The 22,338-nt window shown below is 47.5% G+C and overlaps 1 protein-coding gene across 6 annotated transcripts in view; it reads left to right on the top strand.

Moving 5' to 3' along the window:
* The first annotated feature begins 4,392 nt into the window (after positions 1 to 4,392).
* MFHAS1 (multifunctional ROCO family signaling regulator 1) overlaps positions 4,393 to 22,338 on the top strand; it is a 108,651-nt gene continuing 90,705 nt past the window's right edge. For 2 of the 6 annotated variants that reach the window (XR_003318656.4, XR_008955967.1), the window contains exon 1: positions 4,395 to 7,539. Coding sequence is in view for 4 of the 6 variants with exons in the window: in XM_057303397.1 (XP_057159380.1) it covers positions 4,542 to 7,539; positions 11,312 to 11,334 (3,021 nt within the window). In the remaining 2 variants the exon portion in view is untranslated. Of the gene's footprint in view, positions 7,540 to 11,311; positions 12,498 to 22,338 lie in introns of those variants that run through there. The other 4 variants (XM_057303397.1, XM_057303396.1, XM_057303395.1 and 1 more) reach the window with 4 other exon arrangements.

Raw genomic sequence — 22,338 nt, 5'->3', positions numbered from 1 at the left:
GAAAAGAGTACTTACATATTTTTCCAAATTAAGCATTTTTATTATAATCATATAAATACAAACAGGAAGAACATCATGACTAAATGTTTTCATAAGAAGCTGTCCATGTCTCAGCAAGTCCTAACAGGTTTGTCCACGGAGTTGTCGCAGTGGTTCATTTCATAGCATTTATTCTAATTGCAAACTTGATTCCTACTAGGAAATAATTAGCCTTTATAAGGCTCTTTTTGAAAACCCCAAACTTAAGGTGACACCAAATATCCTATGGGCCAAGAAGGGAGAAAGTTTCCAAAGGGAGGTGCTCACCATTTTTCACAAGGTCAAGAAAGGAGAAACGGTGAATTCACCTTTAGGGGGCAATGCTGCTGGTGCCCTAGGGATGGAAGCCAGATTATGGGGCCCAAGGAGGGAACCAGTGGAGAGGAGCCTGACCACTGGCTCCAGACCACTTATGTAAGATATTTGACCGGGCAAAGAAGTAAAGCAATGAGACAATAGCTAGGGGGTTAGCAAGGGCAAGAGAAAAATCCATCAAGATGGAGGTAAGTTGAGTATGTTGAAGACAGAATGAAAGAAACCAGAATTTACTTGGAGCTTGTTGCTAGGCTTAGCAGGGGGGAAGAGCGGGGTATCACTGCCCCCAGGGCCATTTAGACCATTATTGATAGATATTTAAGTAGAAGACTCTTGCTTGAGTGCTCAGGATCCTCTCCTCTAGCCAGCCACCTCTTTAAGGCCTCACATAAGACCCAGACTCCTCAAGTGTGCTCGCCTGTTCCCCGAAATGACTGAAATGACTGGCGCCCAAGCAGAGTCTACACTCTGGGAGGAAGCCCATCTACATGGAATGTTATTACAATCACAGCAGCAGATCTCAGAGTAAGAAAAATGGGTCAATGAAAAGATTTGCAAAGTTTATAGACTAGGTCCATGACATTAAACATCGAAAGCAAGAAAATTTTGAATAATCAGAATCCCTCTTCTCCAAACTGAGATGATTGCCTTTTGCTTTTAGGAAAACCCTAAGGTGCAGGGCCATCCCTAACTTTTGCAGGGCCTGGGGCAAGCGGTCCATATAACATATGCCGAAATATCTAAATATGCTACATTAGGCTCACAAGTATGGCACACCCACGCCCCCTCTCATCCTAACCTGGGCCCCATCCAGCACAGGGAGGAAACTGTGGCATGCAGGGATGGCCATCCACACTCCAGAGGTTAGGGACATACAGGTCAGCAACTCCTGAATGACTGTGAAAGACAGCCCCCGCCTTCCCCAGCAGGCTTGAGGCTGTTTGCACCAGGAATTTAGGGTCCTTTGTAACAAGTATTCTAGAAGGTTGAGGGGGCATGTCCATCATTCTCCTTGACCCATAAGGAACTTGTCCACAAGGGGTGGGGTGTGGCAAGAGGAGGACCAGATGTAACAAGGTGGGATGCCCAGAGCAGGAGTTTTCTTGCCTGGATTTAAGAACCATACTGGACACAATTTATTTTCCTGGAGTTTTATTTTATCATTGCATTCTCCTGACTTGACTTTCTAGATTTTAGCATACTGACTTTCAAAGAACTCTTGGACCAGACTTTTTACAAGGCTTCCTACATTACTGACTGCAACAACACATAGCAGGCAGAGGGGCTCAGAAAGAAGTGTTCCTGTTCATACCAGGCTCTAGTGTTCCAGTGAGGGCTGAGAGGTCCTGAATGGGGCACTCTCTAGTTCTATCCAGCTCTTGTGTTTTGTTTTTGTTTGTTTGTTTGTTTGTTTTTAAAGATTTTATTATTTGACAGAGAGAGCACAAGCAGGGGTAGCAGCAGGTAGAGGGAGAAGCAGACTCCCTGCTGAGCAAGGAGCCTGACATGGGGCTTGATCCCAGGACTCTGGGATTATGACCTGAGTCAAAGGCAGATATTTAACCAACTGAGCCACTCAGTCACCACCCCCCATCCAGCTCCTGTTATCAGATAAAGAAAATCACAGATTATCTCCTGACAAAGGAAGAGCACAATTTTCAAAGACATTTAAAATGGAAGTATAATTTTCTTTCTCTCTTTCTCTCTTTCTTTCTTTTTCTTTTTCTCTTTCTTTCTTTCTCTTTCTCTTCCGTCCTTTTTTAAGAGAGAGAGCACGTGCTTGCCAGCTGGTGGGAAGGGTGGAGGAGGGCCAGAGGTCAAGGGAGAGAGAGACTCTCAAGCAGACCCCCTGCTGAGTGCAGAGCCCCATGTAGGGCTCTATCTGAGGATCCTGAGATCATAACCTGAGCTGAAATCAAGAATCAGTTGTCAGATGCTCAACTGACTGAGCCACCAAGGCACCCCTGGAAGTATAATTTTCTGATAGCTTCTAAAGGGGACCAGTTCAGCATAGGCCATTTAGATCTAATCCAAACCACTTTAGGACTTCAGTTTAGCCACTGAAAGTGGGGGAGGGAGCTGACACCTTCTCCAGTCTCTTTCCTCAGGCTGAGGTTCACATTTGGGTTGGAAGGAGCTAAAGGTGGAAAATTTAGGGTCTGACTTGAGAACACCATGAAGGTGATGCACTCAGAGGAATAACCCACATGGGGAGTTAGCACACCTGGGTCTGCCCTTCACCTGGCTGGCTGGCTGAAAAGTTACTTATTTGGGGCCTGTTTACTCTGTGAAAACAAAGTCAGCATCAGTAATCTAGAACTTTTCTTGGGGTGGAAGGCTGGGGGAATCCTTGAGCAATTTGATCTCCCAAGAAGTTCCTTCAGGACACAGCTCAGCTCTCCCTGTTAACTACCCACATTTCACCTGTGGTGTGAGAGCTTCTGGGACCAGCCTGGCCCTGGGAGCATCCTCCAGTTACAAGGTGTAGGACCAAGGCTTGATAACCATCCCTGGAGCAGATTTCCAGACCAAGATGTACAGTAGCTCTCTTTGAAGAGACAAACTATTACTACTGAAACAACTGCACCAAATATGGGTCCCTGAATGACAACAACCTCACCTGAAGGGAGAGCAGTAGTGTGCCCCGTGGTGCATGTAACCAATCACATTTAGTCTTGTGTCTCTGAAAACTATTTGCTTCATTATTAACCAATTTACAAGCAGTGATGGAGGTGACATCCAGGCACCTAATAGGTTTCCAGGTTCTGGTAAATTCTGAAGAAATCATTTAGTATAGATGTGATCTCAAGGAAACATCCTCACAGAGGAAAAAGAAACCTTAAAATTGAGCACTGGACTGTGAATTTTGCCTGAAACAACTACCAGTTTCTTCAACTAAGAGTAAAAGAACTGTACAATGGGGATATGGGATTTGTTTCACGGGGTTATTGTGAGGATAAATGGGATACCCCACATCAAAAGCCCTTGCAGTGCGTGACCCCACTCCCAACCCCCACAGTGAAGGCCCCAAGAAGCCAGCTCAAGGAGCTGAGAACGCCTGTCTTGGCGTTGCCAGTTGGTCTGGCACAAAATAGGGCCTCAATAAATATTTACCGAATGAATGAATGGTTGCCTGCTTTAGTTCCTCTTTTGTTGAGTCACACTCTCCTCCTAAGCTCCTGCAATGAAAGTTAGGCCCCCGAAATTCTGCCCGTTCCATTACGGTGTGGATGTAGGGTCCGTGGAACCAGAAGGGCCCTAAAGAAGGAGGAGGGGAAGCCCGCGGATCCGACCCAGGAGGGAAGAAAAAGAAATCCTTAGAGGCGGAGGACCAACAAAGAGCCAGATGCAGGCGAACGCCAACGGGAGCACGCCAGAGCTCCGCTCAGCAGCCGCCACCGGCTGCCCGCGCGCGTCCCGCCAAGCGCAGTCCGCGCTCCGGGCCCGCACCCGCCGGCGGCGCCCTCAGCGCCGCAGCCGGAGCTCGCCGGCGGCTCCCGCCCCCGGGGCGGTGCCGGGAACACGCGGCGCCTCCGCAGGTCACGTGGGGGCCGCTCCGCCGGGCGGCGCTGCGGCTTCCCGATCGCGCCCTCCCAGTGCCGGGGACGCGGAGCTCGCGCTCCCGCCGGAGCCCGGGGAAGCGGAGACAAGGAGGCGCCGCCGCCCTCTCCTCCCGGCTGCGCCCCGGCCCTACGCCCGCAACATGCCGGCAGCCGAGCCGAGCGCCGCCCCTCTCCGGGGGCTCACGGAGGCGACGACGCTGCCGGCCGCCGGGCCGCGACTGCGAGGGTAGCGGGGCCGGAGTCGGCAGCGAGGCGCCGCCGCGAGGCGGGCAGAGCGGGAGGAGGAGCAGCAGGCATCCTCCGCGGCGCGGCGGGCGGCGGCCCTGCTGCCCCGGCGCGCCCATGGCCCGGGAGCGAGGAGAATGCGAGCTGCCCTGCCCGCCGGCCGCCGCCGCCTCCCCCCGCGCCGCGCGCTCGGCGCCCCCCGGAGCTGCTCGCGTCGCCGCCGCCGCCCCCCAGCTGCGGGCGCCCGGCCGCTGGCTGCGCTAGGACTCTCAGCCGCCGGTCGCCGCGGGCTGGTGGGAAGGGAGGAGCGAGAGGGCCCGGGAGCCTGGCGCCCGCCCGGGCGCAGCGCGGCATGTAGCTGCGGGCGCCCGCGTGAGGGTGTCGGCCCGGGGCCCCGCCATGGCTGGGAAGGACAGTGGGAACCTGAAGACGGTGAGGCTGTGGCGGGACGCCGCCCTGCGCGCCAGGAAGCTGCGGAGCAACCTGCGCCAGCTCACGCTCAGCGCGGCCGGGGGCTGCCCGGGGGCCGGCGCTGAGCAGCTGGATTCCCCTGACGCCCCCCAGCTCGTGCTGCCAGCCAACATCGGGGACATTGAGGTGCTGAACCTGGGCAACAACGGCCTGGAGGAGGTGCCTGACGGGCTGGGCTCGGCGCTGGACAGCCTGCGCGTCCTGGTCCTGCGCAGGAACCGCTTCGCCCGGCTGCCCCTGGCCGTGGCCGAGTTGGGCCACCACCTCACCGAGCTGGACGTGAGCCACAACCGGCTGACCGCCCTGGGCGCCGAGGTGGTGAGTGCCCTGCGGGAGCTTCGCAAGCTCAACCTCAGCCACAACCAGCTGCCCGCCCTGCCCGCCCAGCTGGGTGCGCTGGCCCACCTGGAGGAGCTGGACGTCAGCTTTAACCGGCTGGCACACCTGCCGGACTCCCTCTCCTGCCTCTTCCGCCTGCGCACCCTCGACGTGGACCACAACCAGCTCACTGCTTTCCCCCGGCAGCTGCTGCAGCTGGCGGCCCTGGAGGAGCTGGACGTGTCCAGCAACCGGCTGCGGGGCCTACCTGAGGATATCAGTAACCTGCGCGCCCTCAAGATCCTCTGGCTGAGCGGGGCCGAGCTTGGCACCCTGCCCAGCGGCTTCTGCGAGCTGGCCAGCCTCGAGAGCCTCATGCTAGACAACAACGGGCTGCAGGCTCTGCCCGCCCAGTTCAGCGGCTTGCAGCGACTCAAAATGCTCAACCTCTCCTCCAACCTATTTGAGGAGTTCCCTGCCGCGCTGCTGCCCCTGGCTGGTCTGGAGGAGCTCTACCTTAGTCGCAACCAGCTCACCTCCGTGCCATCCCTGATCTCGGGCCTGGGCCGGCTGCTCACCCTCTGGCTGGATAATAATCGCATCCGCTACCTGCCTGACTCCATTGTGGAGCTGACAGGCCTGGAGGAGCTGGTGCTGCAAGGGAACCAGATCGCCGTGCTGCCGGACAACTTCGGCCAACTCTCCAGGGTGGGCCTGTGGAAGATCAAGGACAACCCGCTGATCCAGCCCCCCTACGAAGTCTGCATGAAGGGGATCCCTTACATCGCTGCCTACCAGAAGGAGCTGGCTCATTCACAGCCAGCGGTGCAGCCCCGCCTCAAGCTGCTCCTGATGGGCCACAAGGCTGCAGGGAAGACCTTGCTCCGTCACTGCCTCACTGAGGGGAGAGTGGAGGGAAACCAAGGAGGAGGGGACAAGGAAAAGAGCTACTCCCCTGCCGCTCCTTCTGGGAGCAAAGGCATCGAGGTGACCAGCTGGACAGCTGATGCTTCCCGGGGACTGCGGTTCATTGTGTATGATTTAGCTGGTGATGAAAGTTACGAGGTGATCCAGCCCTTCTTCCTTTCCCCAGGAGCTCTTTACGTGCTGGTGGTGAACCTGGCCACCTACGAGCCCCACCGCTTTCCCACTGCCGTGGGCTCCTTCTTGCATCGGGTGGGGGCCCGGGTGCCCCATGCCGTGGTGTGCATCGTGGGCACGCATGCAGACTTGTGCGGGGAGCGGGAGCTGGAGGAGAAGTGCCTGGACATTCACCGCCAGATCGCCGTGCAGGAGAAGCATGATGCAGAGGGGCTCAGCCGGTTGGCCCAGGTGGTGGATGAGGCCCTAGCCCGGGACTTTGAGCTGCGCTCCGCCAGCCCCCATGCAGCCTATTATGGGGTTTCAGACAAGAACCTTCGGCGGCGCAAGGCCCATTTTCAGTACTTGCTCAACCACCGGCTGCAGATCCTCTCCCCGGTGTTGCCTGTTAGCTGTAGGGACCCTCGCCAGTTACAGCGCCTTCGGGACAAACTGCTCTCGGTAGCTGAGCACAGGGAGATCTTCCCCAATTTACACCGAGTACTGCCTCGATCGTGGCAGGTGCTGGAGGAACTGCATTTCCAGCCACCTCAGGCACAGCGACTGTGGCTCAGCTGGTGGGACTCGGCGCGCCTGGGCCTGCAGGCTGGTCTGACCGAGGACCGGCTGCAGAGTGCCCTTTCTTACCTGCACGAGAGCGGCAAGCTGCTCTACTTTGAGGACAGCCCAGCCCTCAAGGAGCACGTCTTCCACAACCTCACCCGCCTCATCGACATCCTCAATGTCTTTTTCCAGAGGGATCCTTCCTTGCTGCTGCACAAGCTGCTCCTAGGGACCAGCGGTGAGGGTGAGGGCGAGGACGAAAGCTCCCCACTGATGGCGATGCCCACCCCGGGCCAGGAACTGCTCCGGGCCACCCAGCTCCATCATTATGTGGAGGGCTTTCTGCTTCACGGGCTCTTGCCAGCGCATGTCATTCGGCTGCTGCTGAAGCCTCACGTCCAGGCCCAGCAGGACTTGCAGCTGCTGCTGGAGCTGCTGGAGAAGATGGGACTCTGTTACTGCCTCAATAAACCCAAGGGCAAGCCTTTGAATGGGTCCACGGCTTGGTACAAGTTCCCATGCTATGTGCAGAACGAGGTGCCCCATGCAGAGGCCTGGATTAATGGGACCAACCTGGCCGGGCAGTCTTTTGTGGCTGAGCAGTTGCAGATTGAATATAGTTTTCCCTTTACCTTTCCACCTGGCTTGTTTGCACGCTACAGCGTCCAGATCAACAGCCACGTGGTGCACAGATCGGATGGGAAACTTCAGATCTTTGCATATCGAGGGAAGGTTCCCGTGGTGGTCAGTTACAGACCTGCCAAGGGGGTCCTGCAGCCAGACACTCTGTCCATTGCCAGCCATGCATCATTACCAAATATATGGACGGCATGGCAAGCCATAACCCCCTTGGTGGAGGAACTGAATGTCCTACTTCAGGAATGGCCTGGACTGCACTACACCGTGCACATTCTCTGTTCTAAGTGCCTTAAGAGAGGGTCGCCCAATCCACACGCTTTCCCGGGTAAGTGGAGAGAGGGTCGGGGCTCTTCCATGGCAATGGTTTAAAATGCATTTTTTGAAGATACTTGTTTTTCATTTATTTGATTATTTTCTTAACGTCACAGGTTCTCCAGGAAAAATTTTCAGGGTAAATACAAGGCAGGTGAGGGGATAAGCAAAAGACAGTAAATACCTGAGTGAAATGCAATAATCCCCAGTATCATCCTCTCCTAATAGAAAGACCCAGACTTCAAAAGTGGTTTCCAGTCCCACTTTTGGATTTTGGATCTCCTTTTCCCTTTTCCCAGTTGAGCCTGCCTTTCATGGAAGGAATTTCATCCGGTTGAACAGAAGATGGGTCGTGTCTGAATTAGCCTCGTGTTGAGCACTGGGTTATTGGCGCATCTTAGACACATCTCCAAGGGGTGCTCTCAGCTTAAGATGTCATTGTCACCATCTTTTGTTTGAATTCAGTATAATCATAACGTAAAAATTATTGCTTATTTTTCTTAGGAAATTCTAGAGAAGAATGTTTTGTAATCAGGGTGAATGATGGATTAGTAAAGACAAAAATTTCAGTCTGAAATGCATGACTAAGTGCTGGGATCTCTGTTACCCAGCACACTGGAAGGCAGGGAGGATGCATTACTGAAATCTCTGAGGGGAGTTTCCTGGGTATTTCCTGCCAATTTCGTGCTTTCTAGAGGTATAAAGGTTCGCTTTTTGCTAAGTGTTAAGAGAGTGGAGCTTTTTGGTAATACTTTGTAAGAAATGGAAAGAACAAAAAGCTGACAAGAGTTTTGTGTATGTGTGTGTGTTTGTATGTGTGTGTGTTTTCCTTTTTCTCTTTCGGGGAATGTTTTGCAACAGGCTTTTTTTCTGTTTTACTTTTTTAAACCGTTATAGGTGAGTGGGAGAATTCCAGGGCTCGTGGTCTGGGATTTTCTCAGCGTGGTTAATTGATATTGTGAGTCTTTAGTTGGGCATGTGTCCATTTTTCACACTGGAGCATTCTTCAAAACAACACTGATTGTGGGGGTGCAGGCATGGTTGACAACATTCCAACTGACCTAAGGACAAGCCCCCATGACAGCATCATGGCCCATTTCTCCCCTCCGTCCCCACCCCTGGGGCTCATTGAGCAGTGCTAAAATGAAAGTCTGCCAGCCACGCTGATCTTTGTCCTAGTCTGAATGCAACTCGTAATGGTATCAGGAAGCAACTGGACACCAGTATTTCCAGGGGTAACATCTTCCTGTTGCCCTAGATCTAGACTGAGTTTAATTCTCCGGCTTGAAAAAAGCCTCCATATTCAGTTACCAGGCAATTGAGCTGTCCATTGTGAATGATTATCTGGTGTCTTGTCATTGTCCGTGACTTGGTAGACCCTTTAGTTTGTTTTATATTTGCCTTTGTACCTCAGTCACAAAAGCAAATACTTCTTTATTGTGTTACTAGATTGAATAAAGTGGTTGAGAGTTACATAGTCACGGAGTCGCTTAGTGAAGGAGCTGCCTCCCGCTGATTCATCCTCTAAAGATGGAGCATTAATGTATCTGTTATTATCAACAAAGGGAAGGACCCAGATTATTGGACAAGTGAAGATCTGTGGGGGGGAATTCCAAGAACTTGGAGGAGTAAACCATGAGGCTGGAATTTTTTTTTTTTCCTAACCTCAGCTCTTTATTTTTTATTTTCAATAGTCGTGAATTCCACCAACAAGCATGTGCCACACTATAGACACCAAGAGCCCATTCTCTTGCTATTGTTTTGCCTGTTTGTCTTTCAAAGGAGGGACACCTGGTTTGCAATCTTGGCTGTAAGGAAAAGATGATTTGCTTACTGTAAAAAAACAAATAAGTGGTTGAAAATTATCGAATTATCTTATCTATCGAGTAGGCATAAGTCGCTAGTTGTTTTTGTAATAGAGATGGTGTGTTTCTGTCTTATTTATGGTCAGAGAACTAAGTTATCTTTTTTGGTTCGTTTAGGAGTATATTTCTTTCAAAAGTAGCAAAGGGCACAGAGTAGCGGAAAACCATGGTTATGGTACATTCATGACATTAAGAGGACAGGGATATAACTGTATGGTGACAGATGTGAACTAGACAGCGTCGAAATCATTTTGCAATGTACACAGATACTGAATCCTTATGTTATTTATCTGAAACTAATATGTTAAATACACCTCAATAAAACAAATAGGTAAAAGAAGATAGGAAAAAACACATTTTTCTCTTCCAGATTTTTCTGTAACAGCCATCATTTGATAGTATTTATCCCAATTCTGAAAGATGTGGGAAAAGCTAAAATGATAAACAACTAGAAGGCAACGTAGGAACAGAGTTATAATGTTGGGTGTTCAGTTAGTTAGGGCATATGTTTAAAAATATGTTTGAGTCCCTAGGTTATTAAAATATATTTTCAGTCAGCAGAAAGCTTGGAATCTATTGGTAGCCTTTCTGTCTTTTTAAAAAATCATTTTGTATTTTAGAGACATTGAAAGAATTTGTTATGTGGTTTTACATTCAATTAACTTGTCAAGTTCCCTTGAAAACTATAGATTGTATTTATTTATTTGAGAGAGAGAGAGCATGAGTGAGGTGGATGGGCAGAGGGAGAGGGAGAAGCAGACACCCCGCCAAGTGGGGAGCCCAATGCGGGACTCGATCCTAGGACCCTGAGGTCACAACCTGAGATGAAGTCAGATGCTTAACTGACTGAGCCACCCAGGTGCCCGTCCCCTGTAAACTCTTAACAATTTTAGATAGGATGGCGTGAAAGTGAGGGAGAATGTTTTGTGGACCATTTGCTTTGTGTGTGTGTGTGTGTGTGTGTGTGTGTGTGTGTGTGTGGCAATTTTAAGTTATTAGTTTTTAAAATCGGTACTTTTTCATAGAAATGAGCAGAAAACTGGCAGAGAAATTTGAGACCCATTAAAATAAAGTTTAATGGGGAAAAATTCATTTATTTTTTTCAGTGGTGACAAGGTAGATTTTTAATTTTTTCAACTTCAGGACATTAAAATAAGAATAAATAGCAAATTACTGTCTCCCTTAATTTTATACAGAAGAAATGTAAAGTTGCATTACTATCTTTTAAAGTTTATTGGGGGGTTGGGTATGAGGAGCCTGATTGGTCCTGTTCAATGTCAAAAGGACCCTGCATTTTCTGGCCTGAGCTGCACTCATGCAGTTGGCCTAGAGAGAGAGAATGCTGGATTTCTCTTTTCTGATTCTGGTTTGCAAAAGAAATGTGATGTTTTGGAAACTCCTCAGCCAACGACCACTTGGTTTTAAAAGTTCTAGTGAGGGGTGGCGGGGTGGCTCTGTCGGGGAAGCGTCTGCCTTCGACTCAGGTCCTGATCCCAGGATCCTGGGATCGAGCCCCGAGTAGGGCTCCCTGCTCAGCGGGAAGTCCGCTTCTCCCTCTCTCTCTGCCCCTTCCCCCTGCTCCTGCGCTCTCTCGCTCAAAGAAAGAAAGAAAGAAAGAAAAATCTTAAAAAAAAAAAAGTTCTAGTGAAAAAAGATCTCCTCATGTTGTTAGAGAGATTACCTATTTATCTTATTTAAGCTGAAGGGTTGTGTGACAAAGAGATGCTTTTGGAAACTCAAAGGAGGTTAGACAGAGCCTGAGCGCCAGCTGTGTGTTTGCCCGCTTTCTCCAGGTACTGACCTCCTGGCAGCTTTTGCCAGCCAGGCGTCCTCCTTGTTTCTTGGTGGGATGTTCTTGTCCTAGGGGAAGTTTCTTCCAGTGGACTATTTATTTATGCTTTTGTTGTTTTCTACCAACAGAGCATCTAAACCAGAAGAGCTGAATACTCTGGAGGTTGGATGATGTGTGGCGTATTGAGTCAGGTGCGGAAGCTAGGATACAGGTCCAAGTGAGACGCCAGTCCTCCGATAGTCCATTCAAGGGGGTGGAATGAAGGACACGTGTTTTTAAATTGGAAGAGTGGGTCTTAGGGAGTCGAACTTGGCTTGCATGTGATTTTTCACTAAATATCCTACTCTCCAAATCACTAAAGGTCATTTTTAGAAATAATTAGGAAGCAACCCAAAGCAGTAGACAGAGAATTAGCATAGGGTCACCATTACATTTGGTCTCTTTCATTCACTCAGTGACTCGATGCCTTTCTCCGTCTCCTGAGTGCCTTTTGCCCTTGTTCCATTTCTCGTACCCTGTGTACGTCTGGGGCATTCAGCATATTCAGCCTCGCTCTGTTGGTGTTTCTGGATGTCATACTATCGCTTTGATTCGGTTCGCTCGCTTCCTCTGAGCAGGAGACCCGCCTGAGGCTTTGTGGCTTTTGTAAGAGCTCAGATGTTTGCCGAATGATTGTTTGGTCTTTTGTGAGAAATACCTTTTTATTTTTCTTGTTATTCACATGCTCTGTCAAATACCCAGGTGGCCTAGTAGTGATCATCTTGTTTTGCCCTGTGTCCCAACTTCCCTCTTCCACCCGGCAAGTGTCCCTCTGGTGTTTCCATTGTGTTTGTATTACTGGGCTTTCCCCTGAATGGGCCCTTCATTTTGACCACTGAAGCAAAGGAGGATTCTTGCCTTATTATAGCTCAGTTTTAGAGTTACTGGAATTTGAGCATGACCTAGTTGTTTGGATTGAATTAGTCATTGTTTTTAATTTCACAGAGGTTATTAAATATCTTTTTTAGTTTAGCTTTATTAACATTGATGCCTCTTGGTTTTTATTTTGTGAGCAGTCCTCTTTGAACTCTCGTGGGCTTTGTTTCATATAAAAATCAAAACCTTAATCATGCAGGGAGAGAAAGAAATACCATGCATGACAGAAATCAAAGACTTGGGGGCGCCTGGGTGGCTCAGTCATTAAGCGTCTGCCTTCGGCTCAGGGCGTGATCCCGGCGTTCCGGGATCGAGCCCCACATCAGGCTTCTCCACTAGGAGCCTGCTTCTTCCTCTCCCACTCCCCCTGCTTGTGTTCCCTGTCTCGCTGGCTGTCTCTCTCTGTCTAATAAATAAATAAATAAATAAATAAATAAATAAATAAGTAAATCTTAAAAAAAAAAAAGAAATCAAAGACTTGAAAGGCCTTTGGAATATTTAAATTATTTTAAGTATTAGGTGCCTCTTCTTTAAACTCTAGAATAGAATCTCAAGCCCATCTCTGCACAAGTAGTTTAGAATTGCCTTCGAGAAAGTATTTCTTATTCGTTAGCAGATGTTTTATGTCATGCTCTGCTGCGTGCTTATCTTACTCCCCTGTAAACCTCCCTTGTTCTTTTTCTTAATCATTTACTTCATTTTACCACCTCAAATATTGTTTGGGGGATTAGGTAAGAAAATGTGTTGAGGACAAGTTGTTTTCTGTGTCTCTGAAGAAGTGAGGGGGTGTGGGGCTTCTGCTCTATAATACAGGAGAGGGGTGCAGGCTGGTGTTGGGGTGAACATTTCTGGTTGCTTTCTCCATTCACCCATTAACTTGCTTCTCTCCTTGGGAGCCTGTTTTGATTAAGGACCTGGTCATTCATCTATTAGGGTGCTTTAAAAAAAAAAAAAATGCCAGGGCAGGTGCTGACCTCCTGTCTTACCCTCACTTGGCTCCTGCAGTTTTGCACTCCTGTGCCTGGGGGTGGAGAGGAAAGTTGCTTTGTGTTTCCAGGCTCTGTGGAAAGGACATCGGGTAGGGTCCGCTCGGGGCAGGCCCAGCCAGGTTTCTGCTCTCCCTGGTTCAGCCGCTCTGATTGCAAAACCAGTGGCTGCGTGGCTGTCGGGCTTACACTCTTCTGGGGGTTGGCTACCTTTGCTTTAGTGGGTTGGAGGGACGAGGCCCCATTTTGGCCTGCATTCCCCAGTTCTGCTCTTGAATTAAAGAAGCTGCTCTCTGATCCCCGATGGGCTTCTCATGTCTGCACAGCGTGTAGAACCCAGAGTGATCTGTGGGCATGTCAGACAGCCCCAGCACACGTACGAGCTCATTTTCCACAAAGACTGTCTCCCGTGGAAGGTATGGCGGTATGACTCTGTGGTTACATCCCTTCCTCCGAGGTCTGATGTTCCCTGTGAGGGCCCAGCATTCCTGGACAGTGCCTGGCACAGGGCCGAGAAGGTTGAAGGTGGGCGGGGGGTGGGGGGGTGGGGGGTGGTGGTGGGGAGTGGGAGTGTTTCAGTAGAGATCGGTTATTTTTAAAGAACTCAAGAAATTCTAGTGTTTCGTGATCTATTCCTTGGCAAGGTGCTTTTTTGGGTTGTTTACGATGTTCTTTACCTCCAAGTGTGATTTTTAAGGTAAACGTATATAATTTGCCCATGCGATTTTTCTGGTACCTCTGTTCCTGCCTCCTATATATGTCCCCTAGCTCAGACAGAAATGGCAGAGGGGTGGCCAAAGGAGCAGCTCCCTGGGAAGTCAAGGTGAATGAAGTGCAGAAGCTGGGTTCAGAAAGCCCTCTTCCCCCTGATCTCACATTTGCTCTGCTCCTCCAGTCAGTGAGCCCTGCCACCGCCCCCCACCCCCCTACCGTTCCGTAGCTTGCTCCTTCTAACTCATCCCCGACCCTGCCTTGACCTTGTCCTCTAGACATGCGTAGTGTAGGTGAGGAGAGTGAACGTGTGTGTGGGGGGGGGTGGTCCAGGGAAGAGGTTTTCCATGGTTTGTACCAGCTATTTGCCTCCTTCCCCATGCTGCTGCTTTCCAGAAGCTCTGCAAGGAGGTCGGGTTGCGGGTTGGAGTTCACAGAAGCCTGGAAGAGTTGCGGGCTGTCCTGAATGCAGATGTGTTTCTGTGTGTGCTCTGTGCTACGGGTAACAACTCCCAGACACCGCGGCCAGCAGGCCTGACTTATTTGTGGAGAGGGAGGAGGAACATTTTTTTAGTTATTTTTATTTTTGGCACTGGAAGCCTGAAAACATTTTCTCATTTTTCCTTTCTCATGATAATCTCTTAGCTGACAATTCTGGTGCTTGGTTTCTTAAGGAGTTAAGTTAGTGAAAAACCACCAACAAACTTTTTTTCCCCTTTAGCTTTATAATTTACAGAAGGCAAAGAACACAAAAGGAGAAAGAAAGTGGGAGTGGGAGAGAATGAGCAGGAGGGAGGTCGTGGGGCACTGCTGGGCACTGGCCGAGGCTTCCAGAGGGCCTTGTGAGCCTGGAGGCTGTTTCACTCCCTTTAGGGAGGAACTTCTTGCTCTGGACAGGCAGCCCCGGGCACCCAGGCTGTTCCAGCTGTTTCCGTTGCTTTGCAGCTCTGCGCACAAGGGCACTTGGGAGAAGCGCAAGGAGGAGAAGAAAGCTGGGCTTGTGTCAGACGGCTCTTTGGAGGTTCCTGTTTCATGTGGGTCTTTCTGCCTTTTGAGTGGCGTGGCTTACTGCTCCTTCTTTCTCCTCTACTTCTTCCTCCTTTTTTTTTTTAAATCAAAATCCATATAACATGAAATTAAGTCTTTTTAAGTAAACGGTTCCTTTTTTTTTTCTTCAAGATTTTTATTTATTTGACAGAGAGTGGGACAGAGAGCGAGAGAAAGCAGCAGAGGAGAGGGAGAGGCAGACTCCCCGCTGAGCAGAGAGCCTGATGCTGATGCGGGGCTCCATCCCAGGACCCCGGGATCATGACCTGAGCTGAAGGCAGATGCCAAACCGACTGAGCTACCCAGGCGTCCTCAAGTAAACAATTCCACGGCATTTAATGCGTTCACATTGTCGTGGCCCTCACACCTTAAGTCAAGTGCTTCTTGAAGCAAGGAGCAGGGGACGCTGATGGCTTCCTTTCTGGGCCAGATAGACTAGAAAATTCTCTCACCGGGCTCTTTGTGGCAACTTTCCTTCTGAGGCATGTCTTGAGAAGAGTAGGGCTTTTTACGCTGTGCCTTGGGATGCCATGTTGATGAACATCTTTTCATACGGCCTCAGTGAGAATCCTCTTACTCGGTGTTGATGAGAGGATAGAAAGTAGCTCGTGGGCCTTCCAGTCTGTTCTGTGGCATTTGTGATTTAATGGGGGGCTGACAGTAAAGAACACATAGAGGAGAAGCATATATAAGTACTGTGTAATCAGTTGTCTTCTGTGCAGTGCTGGGTTTTTGGTTTTGTTTTTTAGCATTGTATTTATTTGAGAGAGAGAGCAGAGAGAGCATGGGGGTGGGGTGGGCAGAGGGAGAGAGAGAAGCCGGCTCCCCGCTGAGCAGGGAGCCTGATGCAGGGCTCAATCCCAGGACCCTGGGATCATGACCTGAGAGGAAGGCAGACACTTCACTGACTGAGCCACCCAGGTGCTCCACGGTGCTGTTTTTCTATAAAAATTTTGAGTAGAGCTCTGGAATGATTGGCAAGACCATAGGCAGTAGAGTTAAGGGGAGGGACTTGCACTGAAATGAAATTAGGTTATTACCAGATTAGACAGACGTGTACCGTAAGTTTATTAGCCAGATTCTGTCATTAATCACTCGAAATGCCTGCTGTATACAGAAGTCTGTACTGAACTAGGAGTTGGAGGAGAATAAAATAAAATAAATATATGGCCTAGGGAGCTGAGTTGGGATTTTGGTTGATTTAATTTTTGATTCTTGTATATATGGAGTCTGACAACATATGGAGAAATTCATTTGCAAGTTTGTATAATTACTGAAAAAGAAAACCTGGCTTTTGATTTTTCCTGAAAAAAATGAGATTGTACTGAGAAAAGTCGGCTACCACTTTGAATTTGCTTGACACAGAGGAGTAGGTGGGAAGTGATGCCCAAGCCATTCTCTTCCGTTGATTTTTAGTTTGGATCATTTGTTTGCAAGAAATCTCAGGCAGATCTTGGAGAGCGCTCATGAAGCCCACGCACTGTAGGTGAGGCTTTCTAAAAACTTTGAAAACACATCCGCTTTTCTGAGGGGGAAGAGTGCCTTCTGTTCAGGAGCCTTCACATTGCTCAGAACCACTTATGGATTTGCTTCTTTTTGAGAGGGATTGAAGCGATCAGTCATTTCTGACACCCAAGATTATGAACACCGCCTCCAAAGACGGTACAAATTAAATTGGATACTGTTGTAATAAAAATATATGGTTGCTGCTTACAGGTTTCTTTGTTGAAGGAAGCTTTGTGGAGGTGGCTTTCTGTTCTTAGCATGTTAAATGGTGAGAGAATTAAAGAGTTAATTTTCTTAGATCCTCCCCACCCTGAAAATGAAGTGTTTCTATTAGTGCTGTATTACAATGGTCGTGAATTCGGGTGTAGCAAAACAAGCCTCTTTCTGTACTTTCTTTCTTTTTTTTTTGGAAAAGAGAGTTTAAAAAAAAAGTAGTGGAGAGAGAATATAATAAAATCAGAAAAAATGATATTTTCCCAGGGACTGTTGTTTGACTTAGCAACTTTTTTGTTGTTTCAGTCAGATTTTTATTTTTCATGCCATAAAGGTTATTATTGTATTAATCATCACACCAGGCTTTCCAAGGGTGTAGTCTTGGGAAGACTGTGGGAGTCAGGGGCACTGTCGAGTTCCCAGCATGGTGGAGAGACAGTGCTAAGTGCCTCTTATTGGATGATCTCATTTAATCCTCCCAGCAATGCTGGAGGCTAGGCATGATCACTGTCCTCACGTGCAGGTGCAGAAATCGAGGTTTAGAAAGTGAAGGGACTGCCCCAGAATGCGAGCGCTCCGGGATTTCAGCCCTGCCCCTCTGCTCCTACCCATTGCCCTGCTCTGCCCCTCAGGGTTAGGCTGCCCACTGCTGCTTCCTACATGCACCAGCTCCCCTCTCCGCTTCCCCTTTTCCCTCCATGTCCGTTCTGTAGCCCTGAGCACTGGGCCTATGGGGTCTGCTAATGAATAGGATCTGCCCATGTGAAGATCAGGGGGGTCACAGTCAGGTGCTGGGGAGAAATAGGGTCTCAGAGAGGTTCCTGGAGGACCACAGTGCAGCTGAGTATTAAAGGGTGATTTCCAGTTAACTACATGAAGGAGGTGGGGAGGGTATTTCAAATTAGAGTGGGATTTAAAAAGTCAGGGGTTGGAGAGTGAGACAGATGGGTCAGTGTGCCATGCCTGGGGGTGGGCGTGTGCATGAAAGCATTTAGCTATCGTATTAAGGAAGAGGTTTCTTCATTTAAGTTACCCTTATGAACTGATAAAAGTTTGCCAGAGACCATTGTCGGTCCACACCCTAGAGTTGGAATCATCGTCCTAGCCCATTCCTATTCCATCAGACAGCGCCGTGTTGAGACCATGGAAGAGATTTATGGCTGGGAGAATGGAAGGGCAGTTTCCAGTGATTTGCTCAGACTTATAATCAAGTTGTTCCTGGGCTGACAGAACACCTGTCCCATAGATCCATGTCTGAGCCCGCCACTGGCCACTTTCTCCACATCTGAGAACGGGGTGAAAAGGAGAGTTGGTTATTCTAACAGCCAGATGGCCACATGCCTCCATAATCCCTGGGAATGTATCCGAGAACATCGATTTTCCTCCCTCTAAATCTTACCATAACAGATCTTGCAGTAGAGGCGAATTTGGCCATAACACAATTAGCATGTGATTGTGGACTAAATTTCAGCGTCTTCTCTTTGTGCTTTTTGTGACATCACTGACTGAAAATACTGTTTTCTTTTTAATTAATTTTGCAGTAATGGAATACCATATTTTGTGCATATCATTTGTTTGGACACCGCTTCCCACACCCTGACAGCGTTTGCTCACGTTGTTAGTTGCAGTGTGCTACTTTGTCCTTCCTTGACTCGTAATTGATCAAAATATACTCAATTACATTTTAATTGAAATCCTAGGAAGTGGAAGATATTTTAAATGTTTATTTTATTTTATTATTTTATTTTTTTTAAAGATTTTATTTATTAATTTGACAGAGAGAGACAGCCAGAGAGAGAGGGAACACAAGCAGGGGGAGTGGGAGAGGAAGAAGCAGGCTCCCAGTGGAGGAGCCTGATGGGGGGCTCGATGCCATAACGCCGGGATCACGCCCTGAGCCGAAGGCAGACGCTTAATGACTGAGCCACCCAGGCGCCCCTAAATGTTTATTTTATATTTTGTTCATCTTTACTTTATATTTTGAGTTGAAACACTTGGAATTTTGTGTGGCATTTTAAAATGGAAGCATTATAATATGGTGGTTACATGCAGGGGCTCTTGAGTGGAGGGCTGGGTTGGATTCCCTGTTAGTGGTGTGACTTGGGGGATCATAATAGTTTCTGTGTCATAGGGTGGTCCTGAGGCCCGGGTTCATGCATATAAAATGCTTAGTACAGGGGCGCCTGGGTAGCGCAGTCGTTAAAGCGTCTGCCTTCGGCTCAGGGCGTGATCCTGGCGTTATGGGATCGAGCCCCACATCAGGCTCTTCCGCTATGAGCCTGCTTCTTCCTCTCCCACTCCCCCTGCTGTGTTCCCTCTCTCGCTGGCTGTCTCTCTGTCATATAAATAAATAAAATCTTTAAAAATAAATAAATAAATAAAGAAAATGCTTAGTACAATGCTTGACATACTGCAGGAGCTCAATAGATGTTAGCTGCTGCTGCTCTTACTACGGTTATTCTGAAAGCGCAAGTCTAAACATATATTTGGAAATCTGATAAGCTTATGGATAAAACTCCCCCTTTTTTGTGGAAGGAGTGTGATCTCTCCTCATGAACACCTTAGGCTCTTTTGAAAATGGTTTTTTTCCCCTTTATTATAACATACATAAATTTGAAGGGCAACGGGAAAAAAATTACTCATGACTGATATCTAATGTCGTTAATTAACACAAGTTACTCAATTTTTTAAGTTTTTTCCCCCTTAATCTTAAATTTATTAAAACAGGTAGCTGTAATCCCATTGTATAAATAATTTAAATAGGTTTTTTTTTTAACCTAAGTGAATGACCATGAATATGGTTTCACGTTATCGGTATTTACACAATAATTATAAATGCTTGCATAACAAGGGGATTTTTACCTTTATATAACCACTGGACTCTTAAGCTGTTTCAAGTTTTTGTTGTTATGCGTAATTCTCTGATGGCTTTATTTCTTTATAAAAGCTCTTTCTTATTTGGGCAATAATTCCAAAGTGGAATCATTGAGTGAAAGGCAAGGATGTCTAAGGCCCAACACATGCCTCCACTGCTCTCCATGATGGGTCACAATTCATAGTCACACCTGCTGAGGACACGAGATTGATTTCATTGTACTTCCTCAGTATTGGGTATCATCTCAAAAATGCACTAACATTTGATGGAAAACAATAATACCTCACTGATGGTTAAAACTTTTAATTAATGAAACTGAGTGTTTTCCTCTATGAATGTTGCCTAATTTTGTTGCTTCTTTTGTGAATTGCTTAATAATATCTTTCAGCATCATCTTCCTGGTACTTTTCTTTTCTGTTTTTAATCACAGTGATTTCGTATTTCTTACAACCACAGACTTCAATTTATATTAACTCTTTGCTAGTATTCAAGATAATGACCTTTTGTCTCTTGAACATAAGGTATTTATTTTCTAGTGTACTTCCCTTCCAAGGTTAAAAAACTTTTGATGTCTTGATGTTTTAAATTTTATCCAATACAATCTATTGATCATTTCCTCATGATCCAATGAAATACATTATTCTTTTTCTAAATACAGAGAAGTAACAGAAGGACTCATAGCGAACCATAATCTCTCCACCCATACAACCTCCACCGATAACAAAAAACTAATATCTGTATGTGGATGGTATGTTCGAAAGCAAAATCCCATCTCTTATAACCCTTACCCTGAGTTTTCTTTCTCCTCTGTGAAATGTTTCTTGTGATTTCTTCCCAGGAAAAGAAAGCATATATTTGCATATATTTTAAACTGAAAGAGATAATGTTACACTCGTTTTGCACCTTGCAGTGGGTGACTTAAAACTGTATTTTGGAGATGCTCTGGTATGAGTAGTTACAGATGTATTGTATGTCTGTATATCAATTATATTCTACCAGTGGTTGTCCTGTTTGGTTGGTTGTATACTGAAAAACCTTTGATTCTCTCAAGGTTGTTTTATAAATTTTATACTAAGTAAATTCTCTGGTTTCCAGAATTTTGAGAAATACTCAAAAATTTTTTTTAAAAGATTTTATTTATTTATTTGACAGAGACAGCCAGCGAGAGAGGGAACACAAGCAGGGGGAGTGGGAGAGGAAGAAGCAGGCTTCCAGCGGAGGAGCCTGATGTGGGGTTCAATCCCATAACACCGGGATCACGCCCTGAGCCGAAGGCAGACGCTTAACGACTGCGCTACCCAGGCGCCCCGAGAAATACTCAAATTTAAAAAAAAAGATTTATTTATTTATATGAGAGAGAGAGAGCTGGGGGAGGGGCAGAGGGAGAGGGCGAGAGAGAATCCTCAAGCTGACTCCCCACTGAGTGCAGAGCCCAATGAGGGGCTCTATCCCAGGACCTTGAGATCATGACCAGAGCTGAAACTGTGAGTCCAACACAACTAACCAAGCCACCCAGGTGTCCCAAGAAATACTCAGTTTTATTTCCTTCAGGGTTAGTAATCCAGGTTAGTGCTCAGAACAGTGTTGAGATGGCAGTTAGAAAAAGACAAATAATCTGAGTCAAAATGGTGGGACTTAAAAAGGGGCCTGGGAGTTATAAAAGTTTACCTTTGTCACTTAAAATAAGGATAGTCTTTTAAATTGGCTTTTGTGATGCCTACTGGAATACCATTGTTTTCAGCATGATTATGCCTTTCACAGCCTAATTCATTCATTTTGTTATTTTTTTTTAAGATTTTATTTTTTAAGCAATCTCTCCACGTAGCATGGGGCTCAAACTTACAACCACAAGATCAAGAGTCACGTGCTCTACCAACTGGGCCAGCCAGGTGCCCCTAATTCATCCATTTTCATGTGATGTCATGTTTAGACATAGCAATACTGACAAAAATACTGACATATATAAATATATGTGTATATATTGGCTGCACGTTGGCCTGGCATTGCCGTAGTGTTTTTCATTAGGGGGGCTTGTTGCATAGGGGAGAACTGAAAAGAGAGATACGAATTTTCCAGAAGAACACTGTAATGCTCAAACAGCTCACTGGTCTGCTGAGAGCTGGGCTATTTTGTGCCCAGGGCACAGTAACAAAAAATGGGATGCAGAGCCCCTGTGGGATGCATCTGTCCCTGTCGCTGATATTGCTCACCCCCAGCTGGCTGGTGAGTGGCCCAACCCTCTCCAGATGAAGGCAGGTGTTCTTTTGAGTTTCTTTCTTTTATCAAGCCTCTGCTACTATGTATGCCTTTTCCCTTCCTCAAGAAAAACATACGCATGCCCTCTGGTTACCACGTACTGTGCATTCTCCCTGATTACTACCTTGTTTCCCTCTCTTTTTCCTTGGCATAGAGAAAAGGAAAATTCACTTGTTTTCTGCTTGGTCATTTCAGGAATTTGCCTTGGAGGCTGTGGGGCCAGGCTTTGCTGCAGGCAGACAGAGCTTATCAGATCTGTTAGCCTCTCTGCTACTTCTGGAAAACTGTTCATGCCTCTGAGGCTGGTCTGGGTGACTTAGTGCAGACTTAAAAGCTTACCCGAAGAGCAGGGATGATTGCAGCGTGTTGATGACCAGAGCTATTAAAATTCTCTCCCTGAGTCAAATGAATGAACAACAAACAAAACAACAACCGGGTGACTGTTGCCTGTGCAGATAAATTGCTGGATACCGGCCCCAGGTAGCCCACGTGCAGATTGGAATACTCAGGCCATCCCTATTCACGGTCCATGAATCTTCTGATTTATCGTGCCCTTTGTGATTCGAGACACGTTTATTCATGGGGGGATTTCCATTGAATCAGAGCCCACTGTAAACTAGGAGCAAGAATCAGGAATCAGAATGGC

The sequence above is a fragment of the Ursus arctos genome, unplaced genomic scaffold (assembly GCF_023065955.2).
Source record: "Ursus arctos isolate Adak ecotype North America unplaced genomic scaffold, UrsArc2.0 scaffold_27, whole genome shotgun sequence".
Lineage (NCBI taxonomy): Eukaryota > Metazoa > Chordata > Mammalia > Carnivora > Ursidae > Ursus > Ursus arctos.
This window is presented reverse-complemented; position numbering and strand designations above follow the sequence as displayed.